A 26334-nucleotide genomic window follows, 5' to 3' on the forward strand; every position below is an offset into this window, starting at 1 on the left:
ACTCCAAAGTTTCTGGCATGAACAAATGGAATAATGACTTGCTGTTTTTATTGAAACAGGGAAGACTGTGAGAACAGGGTTATTTTTAATGGGGGAGATGAAAGGAGGATTAGCAGGATCTTAGTTTTAGATATGCTGAGTTTGAAATGGGCTTCAACATTAGATGAAGATCAGACAGAGGTCCAGGATGGAGACATAATTTGGAAATCATCAACATATAAATAATACATAAAACCCAGAGATAGCAGACATTACCAAGAATGAGTATAGATTCTAAAGAGAAGATGTCCAAGGACTAGATGAAAAGGAACCAACACAGAAAACAGAGTTGAGATCTTTACAGAGTAAGGAAATAGTATTCTGGGTATAAGAAAAAGAAGATTTTAGAGGGTGGTCAACTGTTTAATGCTGCTAATACGGCAAACAAGTGAGTTCTAAGAAGTAACCACTGATTTAGTCATGAGGGAGGTCATTGATGACTTTGATAGTGTAAAGGAAAAACTCAGTTTTCTACCCATGTAGGGAAAAACCCAGTTCTTTCCTACTGTGTGTTTCTTCCCTGTGAGTCTCCTTTGCTACTCACACAAAACATTTCACTTCTGTTCAACAAACGTGTGGAGGTTTTCCCCACAACGCCAGGCAATTTTTAGATACCAGCATTCAGCTCAATTCTGACACCATCTACCTAGAGACAACATCAGATTCCACAGGATAAGGGCTCAGTCCCACAAGACGGCCCTCCCTTTCCTACACACACTACAGGCACCAGTCACAAGCCCAAGTTATCACCTCTGCTCCTGACCAACCAGCTATTGATTAGAGATTCCAGTGACCCCCTTCTTGGACTTCAGATGCCAACCACAAGTCCAGGTTGTTACCTATACTTCTGACCAACTGGCTATAAATCAGAGGTTCCTTCGACTCCCTCCTCAGGTTTGATTAATTTGCTAGAATGGCTCACAGAATTCAGGGAAACACTTGCTTACATTTACCAGTTTCCTAAGGGATATGATAAAGTACATAGATGAACATCTAGATGGAAGAGATGTGTAGGGCAAGGTATGTGGGGAGGGGCATGGGGCTTGCACTACCTGTCCAGGTATGCCGCTCTCCCAGCACCTCCACGTGTGCACTGACCTGGAAGCTCTCTGAACTCCATACTTTTGTGATTTTATGGCAGCCTCATCACATAGGCATGATCAGTCATTAACTCCATTTTCAACCCTTCTCCCTTCTCAAGAGAATGAGGGCAGGGCTGAAAATTCCAGGCTTCTAATCATGACTTTCCCATGACAGGCCCTCATCCAGGAGCCCATCCAGAGTTGCCTCATTACAACAAAAGGTACTCCTATCATCCAGGAAATTACAAAGTTTCAGGAGCTCTGTGTCAGGAACTGGGGCCCAAGACCAATATTAGAACAAGAGATGCTACTAGTGTTCTTGTCACTTAGGAAAGTTCAAGGGTTTTAGGAGCTCTGTGCCAGGAATGTGGGCAAAGACCATTATATATTCTCTATTATCTCACAGATAGGAATAGTTTTAATGGATCAAAGGTTGAGAAAAATCTGATTGGAGGGGTTCAAGTGGGAGATGAGAAATTGGAGGAAAAAAACTATGAATGACACTTTTAAGCAGGTTTGTTGTAAGGGGAAAGAGCAAGATGACGTGGCAATGGGCCAGGAGGAACCGGCCAGCCTGCTGACAGTCACATGCTGGGAGTGTGAGCATTAGCTGTGTATAGAGTCGAGGACCTCAAATGACCTCGCCTTTGGTAGACATATAGATTTTTGAAATGTTTGTCATTGATGTATTGTGCCAAAAAGAAAGATTAATCAAGCCAGTCTTAATGTACAGATATTCTTCCCTTTTTCACTTCTTACTTTACATCCAGTATTTTCTCTAGATTTTCCTTTGAAAGCTAGTTTTTAACTGCGTTGCCTATGAGTGTTCTACATTTTCATTAGTTGTTTACATGCCGGCCTCCCATTCTAGCCTAACCTTACTGAGAAGCATCATATTATACTTTTCTTTACATATCCGTCTCTGACACGTGGCAGATACTCCGTAAATGCTTTTTGAATGAATGACCATTATGTTCCATATTGGCATATGATGTGTTTGATGTAAACGTCAGTGTCTTCCTGAAGTTTGCTGTTCATTTCTGAATAGAGATTCTATTTGGTCACTTTGTTTTCCATAGCGTTCCTCTGGAGCAGGCAGAGTGAGGACAGGCTCTCTGCAGCTCGGTAGCACATCCAGTGGGAATTCATCTTTGAAAAGGACAAAGCGAAAAGCACCTTCCCCACCCTCCAAAACAGCCCTGCAACAAAGTGATGAAAATAGTCACGTGACTGGTAATGTTACTTTTCCCATTAACATTAGTGTTGTGTTTTCTTTAACATAGACAATAGAAATGATATAGGTTATAAATCACATCTTTTTATTAAATAATATTAGTACTTAAACTTAGGCTTTTAATTAATTGATTTTAATAGTAGTGCTTAGATAGTCCCTGATTATTCTCACTACCTTTGAAAAATCTGCATAACAAAATTTAAAACTGTACAGCTCCATTATCCGAAAATGAGCATGTTATAATTTGTGAGTCTATTCAGAAAGATACTGCCTTTCCAGGATTGACTACATGTAGGACTGGGAATCAAAATAGATTTTAGCTGTATCACAGCTAGACAAGTACAGTGGCTTCTAATAAGGTTAGGGCTATCTTTTTCTGAATTATATAAAAATGACTTAAGGTACTAAGGAATTGTTTCATTGGTGAATGTGACTTGCTCAGAAGTTGTGTTTCTTCTGTCTTCTAGCCCTGCAGTTGGTACCTGCAATTCCTACAGACAGTGTTTTAGAAGCAAACTCTTCTGAGGGCCTGTCCAGCCCAGGTCTGACACCTCTGTTCCATATCACGTAACCACTGAGAAAGAACTTCCAGGACAGTTGAGGAATGAATCTAGTTGTAATGCTCTGTATATGAAGGAGATACAGATGCTTTGTCTTCATCTCCCACATTATATAGTATGAAATGAAAAATATTCCCTTCCCTGAGTTCAGAGCGTGAAACACAGAAATCAAAATTTTAGTTCTGCGATGGTACCTTGAGTGCTTTTCCTACTAGGTCTCCTGCTTTTCCTTATGCAATGTCAGGTTGCCATTTATTAATCTTCTCCCCAAGAGGAATGACACATCTTAGTTAGGAATGTACCTTGGTGTGTTCAGAAGAAAACTTACATGAAGGTGTTAAGCATCATTCTTTATGCAACTGTTGTAGGTGTGAATTCATATTGTCCTAATCTGATGGTAAAAATTTATTATGAAATGTTTTCTATTATATAGTTTTATTTTGGATTCTCTCCAAATAAGTGAAGTTTCAGTAAAAATCTAATACTGTTCCTTAATATTTTTAATAATAGCTATTTAGTAGCTATAAGTATGATAAAATTTCTTAATTGTTAGGCTTAAAGTTAGGTGTAAATGAACATGACAGACTAATAATGTTTAATCAAAAATAGAATATTACTATGTCAGTACTTTAGCATGGAAATAATTTGATAGGTATAAAAATTGCTTAATATAACTACCTCATTTTTATAATTCACATTCACAAATACAGAAAGACTCAGAAGCACCCAAATGCTCCTGAATCTTTTAATCCTTAGGTGATATTTAGGAATTTAAGATTTTGATATAGAATTCTCCTTTCCTCTGTGATTAAAAACACTATCATTAGGTAACTAGTAATGATTTTTCTCAAGTCTTACCCAGAATAATATCAATGATACCATTCTGTTTCACAAAGGAAATTTATTAAATAATATCGAACTATGTAAATGAAATGAGAAGATTTCGGAAGTATTAGAGAAAAGTGGCTGCTATTCAAACTTTGCTTGATAGCTGTTTTTCTTCCTTTTTTTCCCCTTTTACCTCTTCTTGTTTAATGCATGGCTAATTGTGAGTTAACATATCTAATTTCTTGTGAAATGCTTCTTGGTCTCTGCTTGCTTAATTCTGTTTTCTAAGTGCCATTTCCACAGATTTTACTTCTTTGGCAGAATCCTCCCTTGGCTCTGGGCTCCCCGATCACGAACAGTGCGCTGTGCCCCAGCTGCCGGCCGAAGCCCCTCTCTCGGAGTGCCCTGGAACGCCCGAGGTAGCTGCCGCATCTCTCCCATGTAGGTGACCTGGCCTTTCCTGCCTGCTGCTTTGTTTAAGACAGATTGAGATGTCATCACATTTAGATTTGGTTACTTGTTGATTCCTTGTGTAAAAATGTCTCATAAAAAAAATAGTAGTTTCTGCCTTGTCACTTGAAATTCTTGGAGTTTGATGTTTTCCCTAATCACATAGTGAATGAATATGGCAACATGTAAGATGATAAAATCAGTGGCTCTGAAGGATTTCAGCTTCTCTTCTATTTAGCTTTCTGCTTTTTGGCAAAACTGTCTGAACTTTATTATTTTCAACATATAACTATATAAATATAAAAGAATACATATATATTTTTTCTTTATTGAACTACTCTTTTGTTGTTATCTAGGCATGGCTTATTTTCTATAGTATTGCTTTTGATTGGGATTTTTATTTTTAAGTGATCAAAATTTTTTTGTTACCATATGGCAAAACTTCATAGTTAGGTAATATTTGAATTCTATCATAAATAATTTTACTCCATTTTTCAGTGACTCAGAAAAAGCCCTTATCACCTCAAACCAGTTGTTTAAAATCAGTATACTATCATATACTCGTTAAAGGAATGAAAAATTGTGTGGCCAGTTTGGGAAATACTTTAGCAGGTTTTTTTTTTTTTTTAAGTAAAAATAAGGATTCATTTTCTATATGACCCAGAAATCCCACTCCTAAGACTTCTCAAGAAAAGTGAAAACAAATGTGCATACAAAAACCTGCACGTGAATTATTATAGAATTTATGTAATTGTCAAAAAATGGGAAACAACCCAATGTCCCTAAACTGAGGAATGGATAAACAAAATATAGTTTGTCCGTATGTTGGAATACTACAACCTAGCCAGAAGAAGGAACAAATAACTAATACATGCAACAACATGGCTAAATCTTAAATACATTGTTAAATGAAGGAAGCTAGACTTAAATGGCTAGATGCTGTATGATTTCATTTATATGACATTCTTGCAAAGGCATAACTATAGGGATAATTGCTGCCAGGGGCTGGGGTTAGAGAGAGGAGTTGATTACTAAGGAGCCTGGGGGATTTTGGAAGCTGATGGAATTGTTCTACATCTTGATTGTGGTGGTGGTCACAGAAAGATAGATAGATTTCAAAACTGGACATTCCAAAATGTATTCCAAAAATGATGAATCTTACTGAAATTATACCTCAGTTTTTAAAAATGAAAGAGAAAACAACTCTGTCGGAAATTACAGCAGTGTCTGACACAGTGAACACTTTTTTGAATAAATGATTTTTTTTAAAAAAGTTCACCAGAATAGATTTAATCTAATACAGTTCTGTTTTAGCAAAGAGTAGTATCTGTCAAACAATTCTGCCCTTTGACCATCTCCAGGAAAAATACACAAGATGTCCCAAAAGGCTTAGTGAAATTTTAAGCTTTAATAACTTATAAGATGCTACAAACTAAGTTTAATTATTTAAATTTCTTTTACACATATTATATTTCGTGAATTTAAAATAATTTAATTTTTTGTCTCAGTCAATTTTGCAAATCTTTAGAAGGACTGAAAATATTAAGATAAATATATTCAAATTAGAAAGCTAAGTAAGTGTAAAAGAAATTTCAACAATTACAATTTCAAATGATTTTTTATAATTTTCTAAACATATTGTGGAAGTTGTTATATCTTACAGCTACACTAAAGTTTTGGATACTCTGTTCTTTGAAAGTGAATTCTCTTCCCTTAGAACATGTGAAGCTGAAATATGATAGTTGTGATCTAACATTTGTGAAAATTATTCACTGTTCACAGCCCCCACTTCGTTTTGTTGTTATTGCTGTAGTTCTAAAATTTGGCCATAGTATAAGTCTGTTAACACATACAAAACAAACTTGATTTAATATTTTTTAAAGCTTGGAAAAAATCTGTACTAGTCAAACAACAAAGTGTGAAAGTGCTCTTGGTTAGAATTTTTAAGAAGAATCACAGCCTTTTCTAAGACTTTTAATGACAGGAATGCAGTTCAAATATATATATTTAAGAAAACCTGTATGATGCTTATAACTACTAAGTTATAAAACCCCAGAAAAAATAATTTGAAAAGATTTCTGAAACATGTGACTCATTCTTCATACTTTGAGACCAGTTTCTCAGTGAGGACCTCATACTTAAAGAAAGTTGAAGACCTCGACTTTTTAAAGAAAAGTTGTGTATCTATATAAAACACATGTGATGGTAAAGAGAGAAATAGGGAGAAAGATCAATAATTTGCTAAATGTTACCTCAGTTAATATAATTTCCAAAAGAGCTTAATATATACCAAGGAGCCATCTATAAAACATACTTGCATCTAAACCATAATGGCCTTTCATTTTTCCTTGATACACAGTTTTCAAATTATGTAAATATACGCTTACTGTATAGATGTAATATACTATTGTAAAGGCATAATATTGTACATTGGCATCAAAATAACTATTTCATGTCATGATAAAGCATGATTTATATATATAAGTATATATATATATACACATATATACATATATATATATAATATATATATATATATATTTTTTTGCGGTACGCGGGCCTCTCACTGTTGTGGCCTCTCCCGTTGCGGAGCACAGGCTCCGGACGCGCAGGCTCAGCGGCCATGGCTCACGGGTCCAGCCGCTCTGCGGCATGTGGGATCTTCCTGGACCGGGGCACGAACCCATGTCCCCTGCATCGGCAGGCGGACTCTCAACCACTGCGCCACCAGGGAAGCCCTACATATATTTTTATATATAAATTTACTTAAAGTCAAATTCTTTTTTTTTTAATAAATTATTTTTGGCTACGTTGGGTCCTCGTTGCTGCACATGGGCTTTCTTTAGTTGCGTCGAGCGGGGGCTACTCTTCGTTGTGGCGTTTGGGCTTCTCATTGCAGCGGCGTCTCTTGTCGTGGAGCACAGGCTCTAGGTACGTGGGCTCAGTAGTTGTGGCACGTGGGCTCGAGTGCAGGCTCAGTAGTTGCAGCACATGGGCTTAGTTGCTCCGCGGCATGTGGGATCTTCCCAGACCAGGGCTCAAACCCATGTCCCCGGCATTGGCAGGTGGATTCTTAACCACTGTGCCACCAGGGAGCCCTTAAAGTCAAATTCTTTAATGTTTTTTCTAAGTAATCTGTTTTTTAATTTACAATAAAAATGTCATTAAAATTCCCCGTATTTATTAAAAAGCACAAATAGCATACTTTTCTGTCTATATGCTTAAAGATACAATTAAAGAAATACATTTTAAGTATTTCACATATTCTTCAAATACGTTAAATTTTTTTGTTAAATTTTGTAGATGTGCTGATTACTATCATCCAGTGCTATACTACCCTTTTTACCCCTCTATTGTGGTAAAATTAAACTTTGTTCAGCTGCTGTTATGTAAGTGGAAATGTTGAATTATATTTATTTTTATAAATTTATTATTTATTTATTTTTGGCTGCGTTGGGTCTTCGTTGCTGCGCGCGGGCTTTTCTCTAGTTGCAGCGAGCAGGGGGCTACTCTTCATTGTGGTGCATGGGCTTCTCATTGCGGCGGCTTCTCTTGTTGTGGAGCTAAGTGCGTGGGCTTCAGTAGTTGTAGCACGTGGGCTCAGTATTTGTGGCTCACGGGCTCTAGAGCACAGGCTCAGTAGTGGTGGCACACGGGCTTAGCTGCTCCGCGGCATGTGGGATCTTCCCGGACCAGGGCTCAAACCCATGTCCTCTGCACTGACAGGCGGATTCTTAACCACTGCACCACCAGGGAAGCCCTGAATTGTATTAAAATAAGCAAAAATCCAGAACCTCATTCTTTGGTTTAAATTTACTTTCACAGCTAGTGTGGAAACCAGTTGCTTAGGATGTCTCCTCTTTTACCCTGTTGGCCATTTGGTGTTAGTGCTAAGAAATTATAATAAAACAATTTCATTCAATGAAATATTAACCACAGCTATTGAAGAGAGTCATACACACACACATACTGATATGGGAAGACCTTTAAGACATAGTTAAGTGGAGGAAAAAAAAGTTAGTGAAAAACATCAGGTATATTATGCTTCCATTTATATTAAATAAACCAAGAAGTGAGAGAAAGAAGGAAATGTATGTATATCTGCTTAAACGGTATATGCTCATTATACTTTCTGATAATATAGAGGAAAAAAACTGTTAAGGGAAGTTGCCTCTGAGAATCAAACTGAGTAGGAGTTAAAATTAATTTTCATTGCATAATACTTATTCTATTTGTATATTAAAAATTATATTAAGCATCTAAGTAAATGGCTTCTCACCTTGGTTGCACACTAGAATCACCTGAAAGAACCTTAAAAAAATTCTTGGTCCCTCCCTTCAGAGATTCTGATTTAACAGATGTGAATTAGAGGTGAGCATCAGTATTTTTAAAAGATGCTCAGATAATTCTCAATCATAGTTAGTACTGATAATTACCGAGTCAATTTTATAAGTACACTTGGAGCCAATCTAAAAATCTCGTGTTCTTTTTGTTTACATTTAAAGCCATTGCATCAAGGTAAAAATCATTTAAATTGAAAGATACATTCTTAAATGAAATATATAACTTGAAGTTTATGAGCTTAAATAACCTCTTTTTTTCTACCATGAATAAAACTGAGAGAGACAGCATATTATTTTTAGAAATGTATGTCTGAGATAATCTGATTATATGTTAACATAATTATTCACCATGAGAAAAGTATTTTACTATTAGCTTTGAATCAGAAGTTAAAAGAGTCCAACTAATTATTATTTTAAAAATTCCTTCCTTGCCAGGATTGCCCAGGATGAATGAGGCAAATTAATATTTAGGATTATATCTTCATTTCTTTGTAGCTGGAATAAGCTCTGATTACAGCCTTGAAGAGGTAGATGAAAAGCAAGAACTGAGTGAAGTGCCTAAAGATGAGGCTGAAAATACTTCTCTGAAGTCGCAAGACATTCCTACTGTATCTACTGATATAATAAATACACTGAAAAGTGATCCTGACTCAGCCCTTGGCAGTGATACTGGAGAGTCCTCACAAAACTCCAAAGAAGAAAAACAAGGAACTAGAAACACAGATGGACAGTAAGTAGTCTGTATGCCAGACGTGGTGGTGGTGGTTTGTTTAATTGATACTAGTCTTCTGAAATGTAGAACTGATATTTTAAACACAAGTAGAGTCATTTCTTTAGCTTATACTTTATCCCTTTTACAACCATTTAAAAAAATGTTTATTCATAAAGTATCAATTTACACGTGATTGTTTTTAAATAAAATCAAATCCAACAGTTCTGGTATCCCTGTGGCAGACCAACCATGACGTAGTTATTTTGTATGAAGATTAGCATTTTTGTTTGTGTTGCATTTGTTTTGCCTATTACCTATTTGGCCTAAATGGAATATTTAATTTTCAATTTTCACCAAATGCTCCTGAAGAATTTTTACTAACTGCTATATAAAACAATTCTGCCTCTTAGAATATGATGTTAAATCACTAATATTATTTTTATAGTCAACTTTATGAAGCAGAGAATGCACCTACCTTCCCCTTGGTCCTAGGAATCGAAAGTTATAGTAAAGTATACTTACATTCTGTTAGAAATGCCACACTATGAATAAAGATGAAATCAAGTAGGCAAAATAAACCATTTTATCAAAGTTTTATTGTAATTTGCATGGTATTGTCTCCAAATTAATCTCTTGTATCACCAATAAACCCCCCAATGAAGTCAGTTCACATCCTGACTTGCCACAAGGTAACCTTGCCAGATGCAAGGAAAATGTCTATGAGAGTACATTTCATTTAGTTCCTTTTTCTTTAAAAGATAATAATTGATAATAACAAAAAGACACTGTCTTGGGGAAAGTGTCCATTTTACCAAGCTTCTTACATCTTTCTTTGTAACAGGGTCACCATATGAAAGCTAATGTTTCACAGCAGCATTTCCTCTCAGTTGTATTCTTTCTTTGCTATTAAATTTCTAGTATTTGGCAGAAAAAGATGATTATTCCAGTCCATCTGTCTTTGGAAATTATTGCCTTTTATCATCGTGTATGTGTGTGTGTGTTTCAATAGTATCAATATATAACATACAATATCATATTTTACAGAGGACCACACATTATGGTGTGTAATTCAAGCAACAAAGCGAGGGTGGTTGACAGTGTAAGAAACCTGAGGTCACCGGGCCCAAACCAGGAGAATGGTGAGTTCTATAAACACTAATAGCCAACACTTTCATAGCACTTGCTATGTGCCAAGGACCTTTCTTAAACACTTTATATATATTAACTCATTTAATCTTGTATATTAACTCATTTATGGGTATTATTACTTTAGTCCCATCTTACGGATAATAGAGCCACAAAGACATTATGTAACTCACCTGAGGTCCCACAGTTAGTAAGTGGTGAACCTCAAATTTGAACTCAGGCAGTATGTGTTCAATACGTGTTGATTCCAAAATGTGCTTCTACCTACCATGTGTTCTAATGTTGTTGTTGTTAAATCTTAGAGGTTATCTCACCTAGATCTTGGATCTTGAAGATGTATACTCTGTGTATACTTATGATCTACTTCTCTTTTTTCCTTCTGCTGACTCCCTAACCCAAGCCTGTTTTATTTCATAGTCGGGTTGCTATACCAAAGGTGAAACTTGTCTGCTTGATTTTTCAGGCCCAAACCATCTAATTATGTAATAGTGCTTACCAGTATTTCCCACTCCCCGCCCCCCAATCAAGACAGTTTATTCTCTTTCTCATGATATATTTCACTCAGTTCTATCATTAGGCCTATGCTCATTTTTATCTTTGCCTGGAAAATAATTTTCCACCTATCTTCACTCATTCAACTATTATCCAAATCCTGCCACTTTACTTATTCTGTTACTTGATTACTAGAAGCCATGTAGTTTTCTGTTCTCGACTACTCAATTGGATTGGACAGTCTTTGATCATAGAAATTATATCTGCTACTTTGTTTGAATTCCTTATAGGAGAATACTGAGATATGGTTAAAATATATATTTAGGATTGAATTTCAGAAAAATGATACTATACAAATAGAAGATGCAAGGAATACACAATGGTTTTTTTAGTTTTTTTTTTTTTTCTTTTTGCGGTCCACGGGCCTCTCACTGCTGTGGCCTCTCCCGTTGTGGAGCACAGGCTATGGACACGCAGGCTCAGCGGCCATGGCTCACGGGCCCAGCCACTCCGCGGCATGTGGGATCTTCCCACTGCGCCACCAGGGAATTTTAAGGGGGTATGAAGAAAGTGCTTACTCTCATAGTCCAATCTATTATGTTAATATATAAAACTAGGTTAAGATTCATAGAAAACATAGGGAGATATATATATATATATATATATATATATACATGGATTATCCCAATGTCACAAACAAGATGGACAGATGGATAGATATAGATAATGTCATTTTATATTTGTGGTATGTGTTGGTTAATTTGAATATATATGTCTGACTCATTTTCCTCATGGTCAGTACCATCCTGAGATACAAGTGTACAACTTATATACTTGTATATGATTTCCCCCTTTTTTCTTCTTGACTCAGTTTTTTATAACATACGCTATGACGGCAAAAGCATTTCTATTGAGAAGTCATGATTTAAAAGCTGTTTACTTCTTTTAAAAATCATAGTCAAATTAAATCATTTTTGCTAAGATTTTGGCATCATATTAGTGCTAGGGTCACAAGTACATTTCCGTAATACCTTTATTTTGATTTGCACTTGATTTACAATGACCCTTGTCAACTCTAGGTGATTTTTAAAATAATTTGTTATCCTTAAACTAGTTTTATTCTCCTTTTCTCTCTTTTTTTTTTTTAACCTACCCTGTATACTTATCTAAATCATCCTTTCATCAGGTTGTTGATGTTGGTGTCAGTGTTGAGTTGGGGGAAGTACAGTATAGTACAAAATAAACCTTCCCCCTCTACTGGCTATTCTAGAAAAATGGCCTGTCCATTCATTGGCATTTCATTGGCAGTATCATCGATATGTAGGAGGATGGACCAGCTAATGAATTCAGGACTGATTCTAGGTTTCCAGGCCTGACAATCATTGAAAATTTTGAAATTGTGAAATTTTGATGAGAAATTCAGTTAGATAATGGTGAAGTAGGTGTAACCCACAGAAAATGTGAAAAATAGAAACTTAGAGTTCTAAAACCAGTAAATTAGGGTTAGAGAGGATTTAATTTAAAATATATTTTTTATGTTGATTTACCTTCTTTTGGAAAATGTTTCCATTCTGCAACTGGGATATACCTATATTCAGTGGAAAATGAAAAATTAGAAAGAGAAAAGGAAATACATTTAGGCTCATTTTCTGGTGCCAGGACCATTTCTTAAATTCTTTTGTGCTCATATCAGCATTGAGAGTACCACTTTTCATATAGATATTAAAAACACTTAAGAACCAAGTAAATAAGAACACAGGCAGAGATGTGTCTCTTCTGTGGTTCCTAATCACGTGTCCTTAATTTTATAAATCACAAAAGTTAATAATTATTAGTCACTGAGAAAAGAAATCACTTGAATGGACAATATGTATTCGAATAACTAGTTGCATTTTATGTGGGAAGAATAAATATTAATTCCATTTTTAAATTATATATGTAATATAGGAACCTTGCAACATAATAGAAAATATAACCACCATGATCAAATAATTGTGCAGTTAGGCAGGGTTTAAAAATATAAAGATTTTAAAACAAAACTATCCAAATTTACCTGGCAACATGATTTTTTTTTTGCATGCATGCATATCTTTCTTTTTTCTTTTCTCTTTTTTTCTTTTTTCACAGAGGACCCATTTTAAATAGCTCATGATATATTTTAGGCAGTGAACTTTATCTTATAGATGAAAGTGAGTGATTATAAAACTACAGAGAAATACTTGACATCCTTTTACAATTTGACTTCCAAGGCTCACATTTCACTTGTGCTGTGCAAACAATCATATCTGAAAGGAGAGGCCACTGAGGGTTTTGAAGATGAGGGCTAGCTGGTTATTCAGAAGAAATGACTCTTCATGGCATTTGACTGGAGGAGCACAGTATATAAATCACTTGGCTTAGTACAAGACACGTGGTACACATTCATAAGCCTGTGTTTTCTTCCAGATGCCTCATTCCAACTCTTTGTCATCATGCTGTTGGCTGGCAACTGTTGCTTTGTTAACCTAGACACTGGAAAATGATTTTTGTTTTCAGGAGGTCTGAATTAAAATTAAGAGGAAAGGTAGTGCTGGGGACAGGGAAGTTGTTTTCTCTACCTGGATTCAGACATGAGAAAAATAGTTATTTTTTCTCACAGAGAAAAATCAAAACCCACATGATCGTTTTTATGTAGTTGAAATCACCCATATTTTGACTGAAAACAAAGTCCTCTAAAAGTATTTAGCAAGGACACCTAATTAATAAGACAATCAACTTAGGTTCTGTTTTTACTTCAACTCTTAAAGGTAAGGTTTTGTTGTCTTCCTTAATTAAAACTGATAGCATTTGCTGGGATTGTTTCCCTTTTAACGTTAGGTATAAAATTTAAATATACTAGGGATTATAGAAAAGACAGAGAGTCAAAATGGAAAAAAATTAGAGAATAAAAACATTTTTTAAATTTGTCAATGTCTTGTCATTCTTAACAATGACTGAAATATAGTCTTTATTTAAAAGAAAAATCATAGGTATCTTCTATGAGTACTTGTTTTGGGCAATACACTATCCTAATAAGCATGTTACATAAATGATATATATAATACATGTTTTTTTTTTACATCTGAGCAAACTGAGGCTCAAAAAGGGTAAGTAATATGATGTGGCCATACAGGTTGTAATTAGTCAAGCTGATTCCAGATTCAGGTCTCTATGATATCAAAGCCCATGCTGTTTTCTCTGTATGCCACTACCTGTATAATTTTTGTATAATTGGTAGCTGAAAATTATCTATAGAATTCAAATCAATCTGTTTCAGTTTGGGGGAGGCAGGCATTGAAAACTTGAGGTTTCCTATTTTTTTCATATACTTTATGATATTTTTTCTCTCAGTAGATCAAAATGAAATAATTGTCATTCCAACAAACACAGAAGACAGTATGAAAAATGGAATGAGGAGAACAGAAATCAGTGTAGCAGGTGTTGCCAAAAGTAACAATGTGGATGTGGAAGTTGACAGACTATCAAATGATCAGGCATATAAAACTGATACTGCTAGAAGTTACAAGGAAAATCATCTTGCTGCTTCATCAGCACCAGATCAAAAACTGATTCAACCTAGTGCAGAAAAGACAAAAATGCAAGATGCAGCAATTCAGACAATCCCTTCCTGTGACAGTTTTGATGGGAATCACCAAGATCATAATTTGTCTGATGTCAAAGTTGATGAAAGTGTGCAAACTTCAAGCAACAACAAATCAACTCAACACTCATCTTTAAGCCCACAAGATTCTTTAGATACCTCAAGAGAATTTGGGAGTCAGGGCCCCCTAATTACGTATACAGAAGAGCAACTCACCATAAAAGATCCAATTTGTGCACACAGTAATGATGATCTTTTGCCTCCTGTAGATGGGACTGATAAAAATTCAACAGCTTCTTATATAAAGACTTATCCATTTTACAGACAAGACTATAATCCCAAGCCAAAACCTTCAAATGAAATTACAAGAGAGTACATACCCAAAATTGGGATGACTACTTACAAAATAGTGCCTCCCAGATCCCTAGAAATATTGAAAGATTGGGAATTGGAAACCATAGGGTATAAAAATGATCAGGAGATAAATACTTTAGGAGAAAAGGACACTCGTGAGAATGTGAAAGTAACTGCAATCCAGACAGAAGATCCTGTTATTTCTGAAAGCCCAAAGGAGCCAGAAGGAGACCTGAAACCAAAGCCTACCCTGAGAACAGAGCATCAGGTGCAAAGTGAGGAGAGTCTTACCCACAGCACAATGTCGAATCCTCTGAAACCTACTCCCAAAATGACGAGAGACACTGGCACAGCTCCTTTTGTGCCAAATTTGGAAGATATAAACAGTATTTTGGAGTCAAAACTTAAATCTCGGGTTTCAAATCCCCACTCCAAACCAAGTTCTTTTTTCTTGCAGATGCAAAAAAGAGTTTCAGGTCATTATGTGACATCTGCAGCTGCCAAGAGTGTTCAGGCTGCCCCTAATCCTACTCCAAAGGAACTAATAAAGAAAGAGGTGGAAAGGGATACAATACCTCCTCCAGAGCCAGCTCCTTCTCCCTTAAGTAAAACAACTCACTCTCCTCCACAGCCACACATTCAAAACACTGATGATGACAGCAATCAGAAGCCTGCTGAAACCTCTCCCCCTCCCATAGCCCCCAAACCTGTTCCTCTTCCCAAGAGTCAGTTAGCAACACTTAACCTGAAGACTCTGAAAACTTTTGGTGCCCCTCGACCATATTCCAGCTCTGCTCCTTCACCGTTTGCCCTCGCTGTGGTGAAACGGTCACAGTCTTTCAGCAAAGGTCGTACAGGGTCACGCAGTGAGGAGGTCAGAGGTGCATCTGCCCGAGCTCCAACTGACACAGAGGGAGGGAAGATTCCTTCCGTAAATACGTTTGTGGACATCCCACAACCAGGTGTGAAAGATAAGGTAAATGTAACCTTTTTAAAAGTAAGGGATTCTTATACAACATGGTTTCAATGGGGTTAACAAAGCATGTCGGTTTGTTTGTGTGTTACTTAACTCTGAATTCATAATCTACTATCAAGCTACTGTAGGAAGAAAAGAGTAGTAATACACAGAATCTGATTATTTATTCTCAGAGTTATTATAATTCATATAACTTGATCAGATATTACTATAAGATCATCCTCATATAATTGTATCATTAGGAAATATTTAAATTTAAAGCCTCTTTGCTCCTACATTTGTATAGTGTAATAGTTTATAGTTCTGACTCTCTAGTTTTCTGTGTTTTGCTTACCTCAATTTGTTTATAACTTTTCTGGATGGTCTGGTTGACTTTATTTTCTTTTCCGATTCTCCATAATGGCAAAAGTTTTAATTACATAAAAACAAAAGCAGTATCAAAGACCAGATAAAATAACCAAACATCTCTCAGCTCTGTATTTTCTATCATATACACTCAACCTGAGCTTACCAAACATTGTTATATGTAATTTAAATTAAAACCAGAGTTTAAATAGGTAATTTTCTTAATTTCCCATTTTGTTAATTCAGTGTCAACTTTCCAGTTATACGTATGTTGAGCAAAATATCACTTAACCACCATCTAACCTTAATGGTGTACAAAAAAGGGATTTGTTGACTTCATGTTTGATCAACTAATGATATAATTTGCTAGATTCAAGTAGTATAGTCAGGAAGAAATTCACAGTATGAATTATGATAATCCCCATGCAATTTTTAAAAAATACATTGTGTACTTTTACTCTCATAGTGTTTAAAGAATACTTTCATATTTGTATGACTGTTCCAGAAGCATTTTATACTATTTTTTCAAACACTCCCAGAGTAAAAGAACATTAACCATATTGCCAAGTAAAGACTTTTCCATAATTTTAAAGCAATATTTACCTTGAAAAATATTTCTTCATATATTTTCACATTTATGTTTATTACTTTGATATAATATCAGGAAGAGATATATGATGCAGAGATTAATTCTTTACTTGGGAATAAAGCCTGAGTTTTTTTCTTAGAATGGAATACCATTTCTAAACAACAGAAGCTTGATTTATATAATACAGTTTTTGAGCCATTGCCTGAGTTCTGTTTAGCTCATCTTTTATAAAGATACTTATCTGGCAGTTTGAAAAAGACATTTTTAAGATTGTTTGAATACAGTTGCCAGTTAAGTCAGTCAGTTACTAAATATTCCTTCCTAAGAAGTTTAATTAAATTTTTGATTCTTAAATTTGGAAATTTCTAATATTTATTTTTAGTCTCATGAGAAAAATAAAGAAAACATGGCCATCAGTTAGCCCCTGTGACTTCCAGAAACACAAAATAAGCTGTTAGTCACTAATATTCCTTTATTAGAAGATACATTAGGTTCAACAAGTATGAAATTACCAACATTTGTCCATTTGTACCATCAAAAATAATTTCACAACACTAATATATTGGAACTATGAAAATTTTTTTTTTTTTTTTTTTGTCTGTGGGATTTTTATTTACTTTGGCTCTTCTAGCCAACTCCACTGGAGAAATCGGCATTATTCTATTTACTCAAGGGCGGTAAAATTACCACTGCATTTGTGAAACAAAAAGAGGTATCACTTTCCTTCCTTAGCCTCCTGAGTTCAAGATGAGGGAAAGTAATGCCCTCATCTTCCAGCTGAGCTCTGGCAGCAGAGATAACTCAGTGGATGAGGAAACAGAGCTGAGTCTAAAACACCAGTGAGGCAAATGGTGGTTCTTAAAGAGCTACTGATGATGAAAATGTTTTGCATAATGGCCCATTCTTCACGTGGTATTCATATAAATATTTCACATTTATTTTTATAGGAAAATAACTCTGCACATAATGAACAGAATCCCCAAACGCCATCTCTGACTGACGGCCCATCATTCACCCTTAAGAGACAAAGTTCTTCAACATTCCAAAGCTCTGACCCAGAACAGATCCGACAGAGTCTGCTGACTGCAATTCGTTCTGGAGAGGCTGCTGCCAAGTTGAAAAGGGTAAGTTTTCTTTATCAGATGGGTGACAGTGGGTTTATTTTCAACATTGTCAAACTCATACTTAGGGGAAATTGTTTTCTGGCTTTTAAGTCTGAATAGGGAAGATGCCAGAAGTTACTCTTTTATGTCAGGGGTCATTTTTGAAGTATAAGCTGAGAGAGTACTTAAAAATATGTCAGGTCTGTTTTCCTAAACATGGGCCAGGTGCAGAACACTAGTTTTGCTCATTATTATGTATCTATATATAGAAAGTGCCTTGGACTCTTATTTTAAAAAAATTGTGTTAGCACAGCAAGAAAGAGTCTTTTGGAAAGAAAGTCCCTCCTTTATTCCAGAAAAGCTGCACTGTTGTAGAAGCCTGCAAGTTTTCAGTCATCGCTCCTACAGCAATCAGTTACTACCATACGTGGGATTGGGTGGTTGGGCGGGGGGAGGAGTTTTATAGGCTAAACCAAAATAATGTAGGGAAAATCTAGAGAATTTAGATGAGAACTAATGCAGAAATTCCAATCTTAATAATGCCCTGCCAGAGTCTAGCTTCTCCTGGATGTAGGAGAGCAAGGAGGTGTGCCCCCTTCTTGGGCAAACACCAAAAAGCATCACAGGGAATTATGTGCAGATGAGTTTCCTCCCTTTGTTGCCTTCATCCGCTGAAAGAGGATGTGGTGCAGCCTTGAGCCTGGCATCCTCACTTGGACCTCCCAGAGGCTGTAGTTTCCCTAAATGTCTTTCTTGTTCTTCCCTTAGTCATCTTGGTTGCAAGTTCCTCAACACCCAAGACAAGACAAGTACTCATTATTTCACTGACTCCCTAGGCATTTCATTTTGTGAATTCCTTCTCTAATCATTTTAGAAGCTATTTAGAGAAGAGTAAGAGACTTGTTGAGCAAAACACTGAACTCAACAAAAACGAAATCTGCCAAGGAACAGGAATGCTGCAAAGATAGAAAAAGGGGGAGGCATCCTCGCATGTCTACACAGCCAGCTTTGCCTGTGTCAGCCAGCTTCCTGGATGGGTTTCATTGGAGCCCTGGGTGACGGCCGTTCCCACAGAGGACTTGGCGCGCCCATCTGGGCACACATGGTGACAAGGCAAAATATTGTGTGCTGTCAGAAGTGAAGGAAACATGAAGGAATAATTCAGGGGAGAAGGTTTGAATTTTGTAGATTATTTGTAGAGTTTAAATTAAGGTGCCAGGCAGCAAAAAAAAACAAAAGAAACCAAAAGGAACATTGAAATTGGTATTTCACAGGTCATGACATCTATATTTTGTGGGGTCGGGAATATGTCCCTGTAAATAAACTGTACATTCTTATTTATGAAAATAATTCTATTTCTAATTCTGTTTCTAATCTTGTAAATTAAGGATGAATTTCAAAGTTCTCAATTCAATAAATTTGATAAATATTTTTTTAAAGCAGAAAAATACCAAACATTGTACAGATACTGGGGATACAAAATTGAATAAAACGAAGCCTCTGCCTTCTGGGTGTTCATAGCCTGGAACTGAGAAACAGTGGTACCTCAGGCTCATGGGAGAACAGAAAATAACCGCAGTGCCTTTGTACTAAGTCAGTGGATATATTAATCAGTTTCAGTAAACTAATTGCAGAAAACAGTGCATTAAGTTGGAAATGCCTTCTAGGCCAACAGAATTTTACAGGCAGGCAGCTGTATACTTGGTATCTCATGGGCTCCGATTTGGCAGTCTCTTCACGTATAAAATTCTCATTGCTTCCAGAATGAGCTGGATGTGAATCAACACGGAAAGCAGGCCCTAAATGATGATCCTATAATTGTATCCTGTTTATAACTCATTACTTTAGGTTCTATTGAGTCTAAATTCTCTCTCTCAGTAGGAGGTTACTGACAGCTCTGACTCCCTATAGTGTCAGCTCCTAAACTCTGTTTAATGAAAATTCCTTACATAATCCTTTTTCTTCCCTCTGAAGAAAGACACAGGGTCTAGTAGAGTTCATGATATCTACACTCCATGATCAGCACCTTCACTTCTACTTATATATGCTAAAAATGTGTTTTTATATACCAAGACTCAGAAGAACATTGTTTGTAATAGCTCCAAATACATATAACCTTAATATCCAAAAATGGTAGACTAGTGGTAGATTCAAAGCATGGCAATAAATTGGATAAAATACACACAACAGAACAATGTAGATAGAGACATAAAAAGATATGTAAAGTTGACAGCATGCAAAACTAAATTATATTACTCAGTGATGCGTGCATAGGTGGCAATTATTTTTAAAAGTGAGGAAGTAATTACAAAAATCACAATAGGGTTACTTCCAGAGGGGAAGAAGAAGTGCTGTTGGGGGTGTATGAGAGCAAGACGGGCACACAATTTAAGAGGGAACTAAAAAAATTAATCAAGATAAATATTATCTTAACGCAATATTTAAAAATATACAAATTAATGCAAAAATCCATGATAAAGTCAAAATTTTAAATAAAAACAAGATCAGTAGGGAGCTGGAGTAGGGAGTATTCTCTTGACCTGAGTGGTGGGCTACATATATGTCTGTGTTTGTTTTCATTGGGCTGTTCAGTGCACTCCTCTGTACATGTATTATATTTCAAAAAATTGCAGAAGGTGGTAAAAATAGACAAAAGAAGGCTCTAATTTCTTGTGATCTTTGCTTAAGTCCCATATTTCTGTCCTGTTCTGAACATTTCTTCTGGTTTGTTTTACATGCTAACATTTCTTTTATAGAACAACAGTTATAGTGCCAAATAAAATCTCCAGTGATTTTGACAGTGGGTTTAGATTGTTCATCAGAAAGTTGGCTCCGTGTTTTGGCACCCAAATGTTCACTTTTACTCCAGGTACCAACCTGCCTTATGGCTCTTGTTCATACTTGAGCAATTAACCTTCATTAAGTAGTTGGTTCACATTAGAACAATTATCTAGTTGATTGCCCTAGTGTAAATGTAGTCGTGAATTTTCATGTTTCTTAAGGCTTTTTTCCCATGCCTTACCCCCAAGTCAACCCACATATAGTCAAAGCGATTTGTCTTGTCTTCATATAAAGCATTAATAGATCTAGCACAGTATTTTATAAAATGTGTTTGATGTTAAGATGTATGTATGACAGCAAATTGTTTTCAGAGAATAAGAGATTAAGTCATCTATTATTATTGACTTGTGTTGACACAAGAACTTTGGCTGCTTTTGGTTCTTGTTGGTGCCTCGACTTACTAAGGTTATTACACTATTATAAGGAGAATATAGGTTTGTAAATATAAAAGTCTGAAAATAAACTGATGAATGATATTTAGTGCTTGGTAGTAAGTGTTTCCTCAGAAAATAAAACTTATCGTTAGCTAGATAGAAATCTGGAGGGAAGAGAAAACCTGGGTAAGTCACCCAGGATCTTCCTGGCTTATTTTGTTTAATTAGTCTGCTTTTCATTCATATTTCCTTGGTTTGAATTTGAACAGTCCAAGTGTTTCAGGTTGGCAGCTCTTTCCATGTATTTTTTTTTTTTTTTTTTTTTTTTTTTTTTTTTTTGCTGTACGCGGGCCCTCTCACTGCTGTGGCCTCTCCCGTCGCGGAGCACAGGCTCCGGACGCGCAGGCTCAGCGGCCATGGCTCACGGGCCCAGCCGCTCCGCGGCATGTGGGATCTTCCCGGACCGGGGCACGAACCCGTGTCCCCTGCATTGGCAGGCGGACTCTCAACCACTGCGCCACCAGGGAAGCCCTCTTTCCATGTATTTTAAAAGTAAAAATGAATGATGGTTTCACAGTAAGAAAGCTATGTGAATATTCCTGAAAATTTCTTGAACTTCAAGGGTAGACAGTCAACTAGTAGATGCTTACACATCAGTAAATTCTTAAAGTTACTTTTTAAAGATATCTTTATTACTAGTGTCCTGTGGTCACTGTTCAAAAACTTCAAGCAATACTTTTATACTTCATAAATGTTTGTAAAAAGTTACCATATTTCATCTAAGAAATAGTCATCGAGTTACACTGACCAGGCACTAAAATAACTATGAGTGTGAAGTAGGTATGAAGTGGCATTAAAATAGACAAGGTCTCTGACCTAAAAATTCATAGAATAGTATTCTAATGATATCTTCTCATGTTTGAAGTTTAAGTAAACAAATTTTTAAATAACAAAATACCATTTCCCCCCAGAGTAACTGCTCTGGATAGAGTACAGTGTAACCTTTCAGACCACTTTTGTCATATATAAACATTTATTTTTTCTAACAAAAATGGAATCCTCTGTAAAACACTGTTAAATATATATCTATCTCTTGAAGCTTTCCCTTTTGTTACATACATATCTATGCTGTTCTTTTAAGACTATGTAGTATTTGTAATTCCCTGGTGGTCCAGTGGTTAGGACTCTGAGCTCTCACTGCCAAGGGCCCAGGTTCAATCCCTGGTCAGGGAACTAAGATCCCACATGTTGTGTGGCGCGGCCAAAAAAAAAAAAAAAAAGACAACATAGTATTTGACTGTATGAATGAACCATAGCTTATTTGCTCCTTACTGGTAGACATTTAACTGGATTCTAGTTTTTCACTCTATAAATGATGTTACAATTAACATCTTTTACTTGTAGACATTTAGAACCATTAGTATGTTTTTTTAAATGCTTAAACCAAATTTTCTCTTTTACTTTACAAAGAATATGAGAACTGCAATTTTGGCAAGAATTACAAAAATAACCCCTCACACACAGAGAGACTTTTCAGACCAAGATTACATAACAAAAAGCCATTACCTGCATTACCTGTCTGTTTGTTGGCTGTACTTGGAAAGTAGCCCCACATGAGTACTGAATAGGGTGCAGATAAGTAAGTGTTCCTTCCCTTGGTGGCAACTTTTCTGCTTAGCTATTTCATTTCAGGTGGATGGTGTCAACCACTCTACTCCATCCTGTGTTCATAAGACAGTCAAGAAAATTGATTAGTTTAGATGATCTATCTTTGTTTAGTAAAAGGCAAGAAATGAAGCACCAGGAAACCAAAGCCAACCTAAATTTGCCAACTTTATTTTCCTTTTCACTAACTTACTCTGTTGCTAGGCAGAATCTGTGGCCTTTTGTACTTCAGTTCTCTTCTTATGAAAAGAGGATAATGTTTGGTTATAAAGCTGAACTGGTCAAATTACAATCAAGAGATGAACTATTTTTCTTAAAATGTCATATTTTATATGTAATATTTCAAAATATTATACCTACTATTCAGAATCCAGATAACTTTCTTCTACATTCCTGTAAGTAACGTTGGAATTTCAAGCTATTTAGGAAATTTTGTTTTAGTGTGTTTTATTCCCTTACAGTTTATAAATAGGAAACTTTGCCATAGAATTTTGGAACTTAGGAGTTTATTCCCTAGTGAATAAACTCCTTTTCATTCTGCATTTGTTTTGGCAAAACAGTCATAGGTTTGACTTTTTTAGCCCTTCAAATGAAGGCATTTTAAAAACCAAAGCTAGTTTTTCTTATAAATGAGGGGTACCTGGGAGAATAATTTCAAGTTAATATATATCATCAATATGAAAATTATAGAATTCATTGCTTTGTGGAATTTGCTTTATTTTTCTACATTCGCCAAGGTACTTTGGGGGAGCCAGAATTAATCTAGCTAAAAATGCGCTTTAATAACAACTTGGCCTGCAGTCTGCTTATGCTCTTGTCCTTTGAGTTGATTTGGTAGTTTTGTAAAGACTAAGGTGTGTTAACGGATTATTTTACTTGTTTGTTGTGGAAATAACTCATTTTTAATTTCCTGGCAGATTGAACATTTATTCTTGATTATTTGAAATATATTGAATAATAAATACTAAATGTTAGCATTTACAATTAAGTAGAAGTTAAAATGTGGTAATTGTTGAAAATTGAAAATTAGACAGCTGTCCCATTTTAAATTGATGGGTGCAAAGTGTGTTTCTTTCTCTTAGGTTGCAGTTCCATCAAATACAGTATCTGTGAATGGAAGGTCAAGATTCAGCCGCTCCATGTCCCTTGATGCCCAGGATGGCCATTAAGTGTTGCCCTGCCATGCCACACTTCACCAGCTCTATTGCACAGAACGACTTCATACTGATGGAGAATGTTAGCAAATGTATGTTCAGATGTACACTAATATATTATCTATTAAAGCATAAGAACTTGTGCTGTGGCTTTTAATGCCAAAAGAAGAATTACCAGAATTTATAATTTATAATAATATCTTTGGCCTTTTTTGCCTTAAGAACTGAATATGCTGCTTTAGAACTTTAAGACAAGGTGTTAATGACTTTCATTTTTCTCAAATGAGAAATAGTCACCTTTTGTTGATTTCACTTATTGACACATTCTCTGCAATCGTGACTTAGACAAAGGGATAAATTAAGATTCATAGACTTATATTTGTATGACACATAAATAACTAGGCAAAGATAGATCTGACATTTGCTGCCTCAATGTTACAGTATAATTGGAAATGTTTATGTTATATTAAAGCCCATAATAAATATTCCATTGATGGATATAACATGTTATGGGGTGGGTACCCCATCCTCTAAACATAAACGTTAAGGTTTCAGAAATCCTGGCTTTAATTAAAGTGATAGTAATTATGTAGTTCAGATGCTAATATTCTAAATAGTAATATATATTTACATTAAAGCTAAAATTGTTAAGCAAAACAATGTCTAATTTGTTGGCTTGTAACTGTTCTGGAGTCTAGAGCTTGTTGATGTTCAATTCCTACTTTAAAAATTTAACTGCTCACTTATTCTAAAAGCCTTGTCAAACAAACTGATGTTATGTTGGTTTTTACTAAAGCTACTGGGATATCTGCCTCTTTGGAAAATGTGTTGCTTTTTCCCCTGTTTAATAAAAGCAAGTTATATATTTGGGATTCTTTTTAAAATGCAGTTTGTGTCAATCAGCACATCTGTGCACTTCACCTGATGAACACATCTCCATCAGCCAGTAAACAAATAAGTAATAGAGTAAGACCGACCATTTATCAGGGCTCCCTGGTGTGTATGAGCCCATGTATTCTAACTCCAAAATGCATAACATGCTTAGCAGAGTTCTTGACACATGGCAAGTACACATTAAGTTAAATATTGCTGCTATTTCCTTGAATCAGACTTGAAGAGACCCTCATGTATGGAAACCTAAGTTATGTCATTATAAACCAATAGGGAAAGGAGTGACTTTTTGAAAAACTGTGTTTGATTATCCACTTGGAAAACAATACATTTGGATTCCTAACTCAAACCATAAACAAATATATTTGAGTTAAAGACAGCTTTTAAGAGCAGTATTTTAAAACTTAGATGAATATATTCAACATTTTTCAGACCTCAGCATAGGAAAATTACTTAAATAAGACAAAGGCACAGTCATAAAAGATATGATACATTTACAAATATTAAAATTTAAAACTTATATGTACATTAAGTACTATAAAAATGAAAAAATAAGCCACGAGAAGTTTTTAATATATATAAGCGTTAATTTATAAAATGTAAACATTTCTAAGACTCATGAAAAGACTACTGAATAGAAATATGCACACACTGAAAAAACAAAGGGTATTTCTTACAAGAGGAAATCTGAAAGGCTAACAAACATGGAAAAAAATACTCTTCAGTAATAATCAAGGAAACACAAGAACACGAGGAAGTGTACCACATCACACCCATCAAATTAGTAAAAATGTAAGTTTCAAAATAGCAAGTGTTGTCAAGGGCAGTGAAACAATGGGAACTCTTTTACTGTGGTGGGAAAATACCCTGGCACAACCATCGAATTTGCAATATCCAGTAAAATTAAAGATCTTCTATCATGTTACCTTAAAGAAGTACTTATGTGTGTGCTTAAGGAGGGGTAAAAATGTTCATGGCAGCCTTGTATATAAACAGCAGAAAGGAGTCCTAACCAGCGCTAAACATTGATAGTATATTCATATAATAGACTTTTGTACAACAGTCAAAATGAACAAATTAGAGTTATGCATATCACATGGATACATCTCAAAAATAATAAGGAAGAAAACAATGGAACAATGCTTATTTTATGATGCTTATATAAAATAATAAAATATGCAAAGTGATACTATGTATTATGGCTATAAATATAGAAAAAATAAAATACACAGGTTTGCTGGTGGGAATCAAGAAATGAAGATCGGATTGGGAAGATTTATAGGAAGCATCAATTGTGTTTGAAAACAAGTTTTACTCCAGGTTTTAGCAAACTTGAAATAGTTTGTAGTTATTTTTTTTAAAGATCACACAGGACTTAGGGGGATATATATATGAACCATTAGTACACATACAATCTGAAAAAGTTGCCTTGTCCACATTACTTTAGGAGAAAAGCATGTGCTACACTCTCTACCCAATTGGGAGAGGATAGGAAAACTAGTCATATCCTTAAGTGACAGCAAAATGAAGATACAGG

The 26334-nt window shown here is 35.5% G+C and overlaps 1 protein-coding gene across 6 annotated transcripts in view; it reads left to right on the forward strand.

Annotated features, from left to right (window-relative positions):
- Nucleotides 1-24778, forward strand: part of COBLL1 (cordon-bleu WH2 repeat protein like 1) — a 160704-nt gene extending 135926 nt beyond the window's left edge. For 3 of the 6 annotated variants that reach the window (XM_060152751.1, XM_060152753.1, XM_060152755.1), the window contains 8 exons: nt 2201-2354; nt 2823-2897; nt 4065-4184; nt 9032-9266; nt 10293-10387; nt 14256-15835; nt 17717-17893; nt 23835-24778. In XM_060152751.1, coding sequence (XP_060008734.1) covers nt 2201-2354; nt 2823-2897; nt 4065-4184; nt 9032-9266; nt 10293-10387; nt 14256-15835; nt 17717-17893; nt 23835-23921 — 2523 coding nt within the window. In that variant the 3' untranslated portion in view covers nt 23922-24778. The remainder of the gene's footprint in view (nt 1-2200; nt 2355-2822; nt 2898-4064; nt 4185-9031; nt 9267-10292; nt 10388-14255; nt 15836-17716; nt 17894-23834) is intronic. The other 3 variants (XM_060152750.1, XM_060152752.1, XM_060152754.1) reach the window with 3 other exon arrangements.
- Nucleotides 24779-26334: the final 1556 nt, after the last annotated feature.

This window comes from Lagenorhynchus albirostris, chromosome 6 (genome assembly GCF_949774975.1).
Source record: "Lagenorhynchus albirostris chromosome 6, mLagAlb1.1, whole genome shotgun sequence".
NCBI classification, from domain to species: Eukaryota; Metazoa; Chordata; class Mammalia; order Artiodactyla; family Delphinidae; genus Lagenorhynchus; species Lagenorhynchus albirostris.